The sequence below is a fragment of the Triticum urartu genome, chromosome 6A, assembly GCF_056163025.1.
Source record: "Triticum urartu cultivar PI428250 chromosome 6A, HENAU_Tu73, whole genome shotgun sequence".
In the NCBI taxonomy this organism is placed as follows: Eukaryota; Viridiplantae; Streptophyta; class Magnoliopsida; order Poales; family Poaceae; genus Triticum; species Triticum urartu.
The window spans coordinates 157442699-157453415 of NC_141878.1; the positions used below are offsets into that span (position 1 = coordinate 157442699).

The 10717-nt window shown below is 50.1% G+C and overlaps 1 protein-coding gene across 1 annotated transcript; it reads left to right on the top strand.

Annotated features, from left to right (window-relative positions):
* The first annotated feature begins 3212 nt into the window (after positions 1-3212).
* Positions 3213-3659, top strand: LOC147964567 (uncharacterized). The gene is made up of 2 exons (XM_087530040.1): positions 3213-3408; positions 3502-3659. Exons 1-2 carry the CDS (start codon positions 3213-3215, stop codon positions 3657-3659), a joined length of 354 nt encoding a protein of 117 aa, XP_087386166.1.
* The last annotated feature ends 7058 nt before the right edge of the window (positions 3660-10717 follow it).

Sequence of the window (10717 nt, forward strand, 5' to 3'; positions counted from 1 at the left end):
CATGAGTAGTTTACCACAGACCTAAGGGTCCATAGTTAGTAGTGTCGGGGGCATGGACCCTAGGCAGGCAACGGAACCCAGATCCTTTGAAAAAACAACGGGGCCGGCATCGCCCCTCAAGACGGCTCGCGCTCGGCCGGGTTTCTCGACCCGGCCAAGCCCCCTCGACCCAGCCTAATCCTCAAGACTTCTCCAACAAGCCAACCCAAGGCAGCCGAGCCCGGCGCACCAAGACTTATCCAACAAGCCAACTCCCCCTTGGCGTGCACTCCAACCCTGCCAAGGGTCAGCGGCCGTCCCATCCCAGCCGTACGATGGGACGAGTCGCCACCAACTGATGACCGAAGCCACAGTGCCCCGCCCATGCCTTTGGTCAGCCGGATGAGGCAACAGTGTCCCCACCTACCCGCTGACCAGGCTCGGCGTGGCAATAGTGCACCCATCGTCACCCATGACGCCTGCAAGCGGCGACCTGACGGAGTGCCACTGTAGCCGACTCAACTCGGCCATGCCTTGACAATCGATAAGACGGCCAACAGTGCCCACGTACCTGGTGGGTCCCGTGCCCGGGGAACCCGGCGAGACCTGGTACCCGGCGGGTCCCAGCATCGGGTTCCAGACGCTGACAACCTGGCCCCATGACCTTGTAACATTACCATTGTACCCCTGGGGGTTGACCTATAAAACCCCCCAGGAGCCCTCATGCATACGGGCGAACTCATGATCATCACACACACCTAGCTAGCTACACCCAAGGAGGGACTGCCTAAGCCTTGGCCAGCCTCCCTTCTTCCTCAATACAACTCTAGGAGCAACCATGCACTACAACATATAAACCACACTCGACAGGACTAGGGGTATTATCACTCCGGAGAGCCCCGAACCTGGGTATGTCTTGCGTCCCGCGCTCGCTCATGCCGACCTTGCCTCTGGAGCCCACCAGTGCCCTCGAGCCTCCTCCTCTCTTTAGCCATCCCATGGAATTTGCCGTGCACCCACCACGACAGTTGGCGCCCCACCGTGGGGCAACTTGAGGTCCTGGCCGGGAGCCTGCTTCATACGGGGCTCTACTCCGACTCCAACGAGCCTGTCACGCTGGCGGACGACGTCATCGATGCACTCGCCGTCTCCTTCACTGCGCTGCACATCTCCGATGCACCTGTGGCCGACGAGTACCCTAGGGAGGTGCTCGACTTTTCCGACTCCCCCATTTCCCTCGGCGACGGCGTTCCCTCCGGGGCAATGGACCTCTGCGTAGAGGTTTTCGTCACTGACACCGGCGCCGCTTCCTCATCTAGCGCGATGAGGAAGGCCGCCGAAGCTAGGACCGCAGCTGGGCGGGCCAGCCCTCCCGACCCCCTGCGGGCCACGATGCAGAGCCTGTGCGTCCCCATCGGCACCAACATTGACGCCTCCGATGTCGCCGAGGCCCGGACTCGCCTCAACGAGGATCGCCAGCTCTTGCTGGACCTCACAGAGACGCTCGCTGCCACGCAACGCCACCTTGACTCCGCTCACCTGGAGCGCAACGCCGCCTACGGCTTCACGCCAGACGCTCCTGACCCAAGCCGAGTCGCCGACGTGCTGGCCTGGGCGGCACGATCGGGCGCGCCTTCGACACCATCCCTCCCGTCTACGAGACTCCCGTGAAGAACATGCGCGTTGCCCAGGCGGCCGCGGTCGGCCTGGACCAGCTAGCGGGTGAGGGGCTGCAGGACCGCCTCAAGAGGGTGAACGACCTCCTCGCCGCGGCCAACGCGCAATAGGATGCCTCAACCAACTCGCCAAGCCGGCCGGATCAGGCTCCGCCCGCGTCGCTGGACCCAGCGATTTCCAGCACAAGCCGTCCTCCCCGCCCGGCGAAGCACACTCCGGCCGCACCCGGGCCCGGCGCAACCCCGCCCTGACGACTGCCGGCGGCTTGGGCGACGAGCCGACTTTGGAGGCCCGACGCCGGCTCGACCCCCTGCTCCAACCCAGTCGACGTCCGACGAGAGGAGACCCGCCCCCCGCGACGTGGTGACTGACCAGCTGGGCCCACGCGCAATCGACGACACCGACGCCCGTCATCGCCTCAACTGTCTCACCCTCTCCCAAGAGCTGGAGGAAACCGACCCCGTCGGGCCGGCGTGCTTTGGACCACGCATCCGAGGTGAGCCCTTTACCAAAGGGTTCACGCTCCCCTGTGACACCCCAAGTACAACGGCACCGTGAAGCTGGAGGACTGGCTCACCGATACACCACCGCCATCGGCAACGCGCCTCTCATTCTCCATGGGTCGGCCCGCACCTGGTTGAACAGTCTGCCGGAGGGCAGCATCAACGCATGGGTCGACTTCGAGCAAGCTTTCCTACACAACTTCACCGTCACATACAAGCGACCCGGCCGCCCCAGTCAGCTCGCCATGTGTGTGCAGGGACCAGCGGAGACCGGCCGCGAGTACCTCGCAGGATGGAACAAGCTCCGGAATAGCTGCGAGGGCGTCCACGAAGTCCAAGCAATCCAATACTTCATCAACGGATGTCAGGATGGCACCCTCCTCAAGCACAAGCTCTTGCCCTCCAAGCCGGCCACCATGGCCGCGCTCATGGTGACGGCGGACAAGTACGCCACCGCCGACTTCGCCATGAAGATCCAGGTGGCGCTGGACAAAGCCGGAAAAGCAAAGCCGGTTCCCCCTCCGAAGCCGGCAGCAGCACAACCAGCAGAACAACAAAGTGCAAGGCCGATCAGCCGGCTCAGCGCTATGACAAACCGGCTCGTCGCGGCTGCAGAGCAGGCACCCGCGGCTGACCTGCCGCCAAGCGTCGGCAGACCGGCAAGACGACGTGGCAACCCGCCATGAGTTTCGAGGAGATGCTCGATGCTCCCTGCAAGCACCACAACAGCGCGAGGCCGTCCACGCACACGCTTCAGCAGTGCGCCATCACCAAGCGCATCATGAGGGCCGACGTCTCGCCTCCTTCAGCCCTGGCTCTAGGAGCGGGGCAGCCGCCTCCACCTCCACCGCCACCCCCGGCCGGCGGTGCGATGCGCGACGACGCCTACCCGGCCCAGAACGCAACCTACATCGTCTTCAGCAGACTCAGTGATGACAAGCTGAGTGAGCGCCTCCTTCGCAGAAGGTGAACACCATCATCCCGTCCAAGGCGGAGTACAAGCATTGGTCGGAGCGCCCGGTCACCTAGACTCGATAAGATCACTCGGCTGTCATGCCGAACCCGGGTGGTTACGCCCTCGTCCTCGATCCCACAATCGTCGCGCCTCGGTGCACATGCAAGTTCTCCCGGGTGCTCATCGACAGCGGCAACAACATCAACATCCTCTACCGCGACACCATGACCAAGCTCGGTCTCGAGGCCAAGGACTTGGAGCCTACCCGGACGGTTTTCCACGACATTGTTCCCGGTCTCTCCTGCTCCCCGATCAGCCGGGTCCGGCTCGACGTCCTGTTCGGTGACAGCAGCCACTTTTGACGCGAACCGATCTGGTTCAACGTAGTGGACCTGTCCAGTGCGTATCATGCGCTGCTGGGCCGGCTCGCGCACGCCAAGTTCATGGCGGTTCCCCACAACGCCTATCTGAAGATAAAGATGCTGGGTCCAAAAGGCCTCATCACCATCACCAGTGACTACCGCAAGTCCGTGGAATGCGCCTGAGACGGTGCCAAGCTGGCCCAGTCGCTAGTCGTAGCCGAGGAGTGGCGCCTGAAGGAAATATGCCCTAGAGGCAATAATAAAGTTATTATTTATTTCCTTATAATCATGATAAATGTTTATTATTCATGCTAGAATTGTATTAACCGGAAACATAATACATGTGTGAATACATAGACAAACAAAGTGTCACTAGTATGCCTCTACTTGACTAGCTCGTTAATCAAAGATGGTTATGTTTCCTAACCATGAACAATGAGTTGTTATTTGATTAACGGGATCACATCATTGAGAGAATGATCTGATTGACATGACCCATTCCATTAGCTTAGCACTCGATCGTTTAGTATGTTGCTATTGCTTTCTTCATGACTTATACATGTTCCTATAACTATGAGATTATGCAACTCCCGTTTACCGGAGGAACACTTTGGGTACTACCAAATGTCACAACATAACTGGGTGATTATAAAGGAGTACTACAGGTGTATCCAAAGGTACATGTTGGGTTGGCGTATTTCGATATTAGCTTTTGTCACTCCGATTGTCGGAGAGGTATCTCTGGGCCCTCTCGGTAATGCACATCACTTAAGCCTTGCAAGCATTGCAACTAAATGAGTTAGTTGCGGGATGATGTATTACAGAATGAGTAAAGAGACTTGCCGGCAACGAGATTGAACTAGGTATTGGAATACCGACGATCGAATCTCGGGCAAGTAACATACCGATGACAAAGGGAACGACGTATGTTGTTATGCGGTCTGACCGATAAAGATCTTCGTAGAATATGTAGGAGCCAATATGGGCATCTAGGTCCCGCTATTGGTTATTGACTGGAGATATGTCTCAGTCATGTCTACATTGTTCTTGAACCCGTAGGGTCCGCACGCTTAAGGTTATGATGATAGTTATATTATGAGTTTATGCATTTTGATGTACCGAAGGTTGTTCGGAGTCCCGGATGTGATCACGGACATGACGAGGAGTCTCGAAATGGTCGAGACATAAAGATTGATATATTGGAAGCCTATGTTTGGATATCGGAAGTGTTTCGGGTGAAATCGGGATTTTACTGGAGTACCGGGAGGTTACCGGAACCCCCCGGGAGCTAAATGGGCCATGATGGGCCTTAGTGGAAAAGAGAAGAGGCAGCCCTACATGGGCCGCGCGCCCCTCCCCTCCATTGGTCCGAATTGGACAAGGAGAGGGGGCCGGCCCCTCTCTCTCTTTTCCCCCCTCCACAAGTCCTATTCCAACTAGGATTGGGGGGGGGGGGGAATCCTACTCCCAGAGGGAGTAGGACTCTCCTGGCGCACCCTATGTGGCCGGCCAGCCTGCCCCCCCCTTTGGTCCTTTATATACTGAGGCAGAGGCACCCTAGAACACACAAGTTGATCCATGTGATCTATTCCTTAGCCGTGTGCGGCGCCACCAGCCACCATAGTCCTCGATAATATTGTAGTGGTGCTTAGGCGAAGCCCTGCAGCAGTAGTACGTCAAGATCGTCACCACGCCGTCGTGCTGACGGAACTCTTCCCCGACACTTTGCTGGATCGGAGTCCGGGGATCGTCATCGAGCTGAACGTGTGCTAGAACTCGGAGGTGCCATAGTTTCGGTGCTTGATCGGTCGGATCGTGAAGACGTACGACTACATCAACCAAACGCTTCCGTTGTCGATCTACTAGGTATGTAGATCATACTCCCCCTCTCGTTGCTATGCATCACCATGATCTTGCGTGTGCGTAGGAAATTTTTTGAAATTACTACGAAAACCAACAGTGGCATCCGAGCCTAGGTTTTATATGTTGATGTTATATGCACGAGTAGAACACAAGTGAGTTGTGGGCGATATAAGTCATACTTCCTACCAGCATCTCATACTTTGGTTCGGCGGTATTGTTGGATGAAGCAGCCCAGACCGACATTACGCGTACGCTTATGCGAGACTGGTTCTCCCGACGTGCTTTGCATAGAGGTGGCTTGTGGGTGACAGTTTCTCCAACTTTAGTTGAACCAAGTATGGCTACGCCCGGTCCTTGCGAAGGTTAAAACGGAGTCAAATTGACAAACTATCGTTGTGGTTTTGATGCGTAGGTGAGATTGGTTCTTACTTAAGACCGTAGCAGCCACGTAAAACTTGCAACAACAAAGTAGAGGACGTCTAACTTGTTTTTGCAGGGCATGTTGTGATGTGATATGGTCAAGACATGATGCTGAATTTTATTGTATGAGATGATCATGTTTTGTAACCGAGTTATCGGCAGCCGGCAGGAGCCATATGGTTGTCGCTTTATTGTATGCAATGCAATCACGATGTAATGCTTTACTTTATCACTAAACGGTAGCGATAGTCGTGGAAGCACAAGCTTGGCGAGACGACAACGATGCTACGATGGAGATCAAGGTGTCACGCCGATGACGATGGTGATCACGATGGTGCTTCGGAGATGGAGATCACAAGCACAAGATGATGATGGCCATATCATATCACTTATATTGATTGCATGTGATGTTTATCTTTTATGCATCCTATCTTGCTTTGATTGACGGTAGCATTATAAGATGATCTCTCACTAAATTATCAAGAAGTGTTCTCCCTGAGTATGCACCGTTGCGAAAGTTCTTCGTGCTGAGACACCACGTGATGATCGGGTGTGATAGGTTCTACGTTCAAATACAACGGGTGCAAAACAGTTGCACACGCGGAATACTCAGGTTATACTTGACGAGCCAAGCATATACAGATATGGCCTCAGAACACGGAGACCGAAAGGTCGAGCGTGAATCATATAGTAGATATGATCAACATAATGATGTTCACCAATGAAACTACTCCATCTCACGTGATGATCGGACATGGTTTAGTTGATTTGGATCACGTAATCACTTAGAGGATTAGAGGGATGTCTATCTAAGTGGGAGTTCCTTAAGTAAATTAACTGAACTTAAATTTATCATGAAACTTAGTACCTGATTAGTATCTTGCTTGTTTATGTTTGATTGTAGATAGATGGCTCGTGATGTTGTTCCGTTGAATTTTAATGCGTTCCTTGAGAAAGCAAAGTTGAAAGATGATGGTAGCAATTACACGGACTGGGTCCGTAACTTGAGGATTATCCTCATTGCTGCACAGAAGAATTACGTCCTGGAAGCACCGCTGGGTGCCAGGCCTGCTGCAGGAGCAACGCCGGATGTTATGAACGTCTGGCAGAGCAAAGCTGATGACTACTCGATAGTTCAATGTGCCATGCTTTACGGCTTAGAATCGGGACTTCAACGACGTTTTGAACGTCATGGAGCATATGAGATGTTCCAGGAGTTGAAGTTAATATTTCAAGCAAATGCCCGGATTGAGAGATATGAAGTCTCCAATAAGTTCTATAGCTGCAAGATGGAAGAGAACAGTTCTGTTAGTGAGCATATACTCAAAATGTCTGGGAATAATAATCACTTGATTCAATTGGGAGTTAATCTTCCAGATGATTGCGTCATTGACAGAATTCTCCAATCACTGCCACCAAGCTACAAGAGCTTCGTGATGAACTATAATATGCAAGGGATGAATAAGACTATTCCTGAGCTCTTCGCGATGCTGAAAGCTGCGGAGGTAGAAATCAAGAAGGAGCATCAAGTGTTGATGGTCAACAAGACCACTAGTTTCAAGAAAAAGGGCAAAGGGAAGAAGAAGGGGAACTTCAAAAAGAACGGCAAGCAAGTTGCTACTCAAGAGAAGAAACCCAAACCTGGACCTAAGCCTGAAACTGAGTGCTTCTATTGCAAGCAGACTGGTCACTGGAAGCGGAACTGCCCCAAGTATTTGGCGGATAAGAAGGATGGCAAGGTGAACAAAGGTATATGTGATATACATGTTATTGATGTGTACCTTACTAATGCTCGCAGTAGCACCTGGGTATTTGATACTGGTTCTGTCGCTAATATTTGCAACTCGAAACAGGGACTACGGATCAAGCGAAGATTGGTTAAGGACGAGGTGACGATGCGCGTGGGAAACGGTTCCAAAGTCGATGTGATCGCAGTCGGCACGCTACCTCTACATCTACCTTCGGGATTAGTATTAGACCTAAATAATTGTTATTTGGTGCCAGCGTTAAGCATGAACATTATGTCTGGATCTTGTTTGATGCGAGACGGTTATTCATTTAAATCAGAGAATAATGGTTGTTCTATTTATATGAGTAATATCTTTTATGGTCATGCACCCTTGAAGAGTGGTCTATTCTTGTTGAATCTCGATAGTAGTAACACACATATTCATAATGTTGAAGCCAAAAGATGCAGAGTTGATAATGAGAGTGCAACTTATTTGTGGCACTGCCGTTTAGGTCATATCGGTGTAAAGCGCATGAAGAAACTCCATACTGATGGACTTTTGGAACCACTTGATTATGAATCACTTGGTACTTGCGAACCGTGCCTCATGGGCAAGATGACTAAAACGCCGTTCTCCGGTACTATGGAGAGAGCAACAGATTTGTTGGAAATCATACATACAGATGTATGTGGTCCGATGAATATTGAGGCTCGTGGCGGATATCGTTATTTTCTCACCTTCACAGATGATTTAAGCAGATATGGGTATATCTACTTAATGAAACATAAGTCTGAAACATTTGAAAAGTTCAAGGAATTTCAGAGTGAAGTTGAAAATCATCGTAACAAGAAAACAAAGTTTCTACGATCTGATCATGGAGGAGAATATTTGAGTTACGAGTTTGGTGTACATTTGAAAAATTGTGGAATAGTTTCGCAACTCATGCCACCCGGAACACCTCAGCATAATGGTGTGTCCGAACGTCATAATCGTACTTTACTAGATATGGTACGATCTATGATGTCTCTTACTGATTTACCGCTATCGTTTTGGGGATACGCTCTAGAGACGGCCGCATTCACGTTAAATAGGGCACCATCAAAATCCGTTGAGACGACGCCTTATGAACTGTGGTTTGGCAAGAAACCAAAGTTGTCGTTTCTGAAAGTTTGGGGCTGCGATGCTTATGTGAAAAAGCTTCAACCTGATAAGCTCGAACCCAAATCGGAGAAATGTGTCTTCATAGGATATCCAAAGGAAACTATTGGATACACCTTCTATCACAGATCCGAAGGCAAGACTTTTGTTGCTAAATTCGGAAACTTTCTGGAGAAGGAGTTTCTCTCAAAAGAAGTGAGTGGGAGGAAAGTAGAACTTGACGAGGTAACTGTACCTGCTCCCTTATTGGAAAGTAGTACATCATAGAAAACTGTTTCTATGACACCTACACCAGTTAGTGAGGAAGCTAATGATGATGATCATGAAACTTCAGAACAAGATACTACTGAACCTCGTAGATCAACCAGAGTAAGATCTGCACCAGAGTGGTACGGTAATCCCGTTCTGGAAGTCATGCTACTAGATCATGATGAACCTACGAACTATGAAGAAGCAATGGTGAGCCCAGATTCCGCAAAATGGCTTGAAGCCATGAAATCTGAGATGGGATCCATGTATGAGAACAAAGTATGGACTTTGGTTGACTTGCCCGATGATCGGCAAGCAATTGAGAATAAATGGATCTTCAAGAAGAAGACTGACGCTGACGGTAATATTACTGTCTACAAAGCTCGACTTGTCGCAAAAGGTTTTCGGCAAGTTCAAGGGATTGACTACGATGAGACCTTCTCACCCGTAGTGATGCTTAAGTCTGTCCGAATCATGTTAGCAATTGCCGCATTTTATGATTATGAAATTTGGCAGATGGATGTCAAAACTGCATTCCTGAATGGATTTCTGGAAGAAGAGTTGTATATGATGCAACCAGAAGGTTTTGTCGATCCAAAGGGAGCTAACAAAGTGTGCAAACTCCAGCGATCCATTTATGGACTGGTGCAAGCCTCTCGGAGTTGGAATAAATGCTTTGATGGTGTGATCAAAGCATTTGGTTTTATACAGACTTTTGGAGAAGCCTGTATTTACAAGAAAGTGAGTGGGAGCTCTGTAGCATTTCTGATATTATATGTAGATGACATATTACTAATTGGAAATGATATAGAGTTTCTGGATAGCATAAAGGGATACTTGAATAAGAGTTTTTCAATGAAAGACCTCGGTGAAGCTGCTTACATATTAGGCATTAAGATCTATAGAGATAGATCAAAACGCTTAATTGGACTTTCACAAACCACATACCTTGACAAAATTTTGAAGAAGTTCAAAATGGATCAAGCAAAGAAAGGGTTCTTGCCTATGTTACAAGGTGTGAAGTTGAGTAAGACTCAATGCCCGACCATTGCAGAAGATAAAGAGAATATGAAAGATGTTCCCTATGCATCAGCCATAGGATCTATCATGTATGCAATGTTGTGTACCAGACCTGATGTGTGCCTTGCTATAAGTCTAGCAGGGAGGTACCAAAGTAATCCTGGAGTGGATCACTGGACAGCGGTCAAGAACATCCTGAAATACCTGAAAAGGACTAAGGATATGTTTCTCATATATGGAGGTGACAAAGAGCTCATCGTAAAAGGTTACGTTGATGCAAGCTTTGACACTGATCCGGACGATTCTAAATTGCAAACCGGATACATGTTTACATTAAATGGTGGAGCTGTCAGTTGGTGCAGTTCTAAACAAAGCGTTGTAGCAGGATCTGCATGTGAAGCAGAGTACATAGCTGCTTCGGAAGCAACAAATTAAGGAGTCTGGATGAAGGAGTTCATATCCGATCTGAGTGTCATACCTAGTGCATCGGGTCCAATGAAAATCTTTTGTGACAATACTGGTGCAATTGCCTTGGCAAAGGAATCCAGATTTCACAAGAGAACCAAGCACATCAAGAGACGCTTCAATTCCATCCGGGATCTAGTCCAGGTGGGAGACATAGAGATTTGCAAGATACATACGGATCTGAATATTGCAGACCCGTTGACTAAGCCTCTTCCACGAGCAAAACATGATCAGCACCAAGGCTCCATGGGTGTTAGAATCATTACTGTGTAATCTAGATTATTGACTCTAGTGCAAGTGGGAGACTGAAGGAAATATGCCCTAGAGGCAATAATA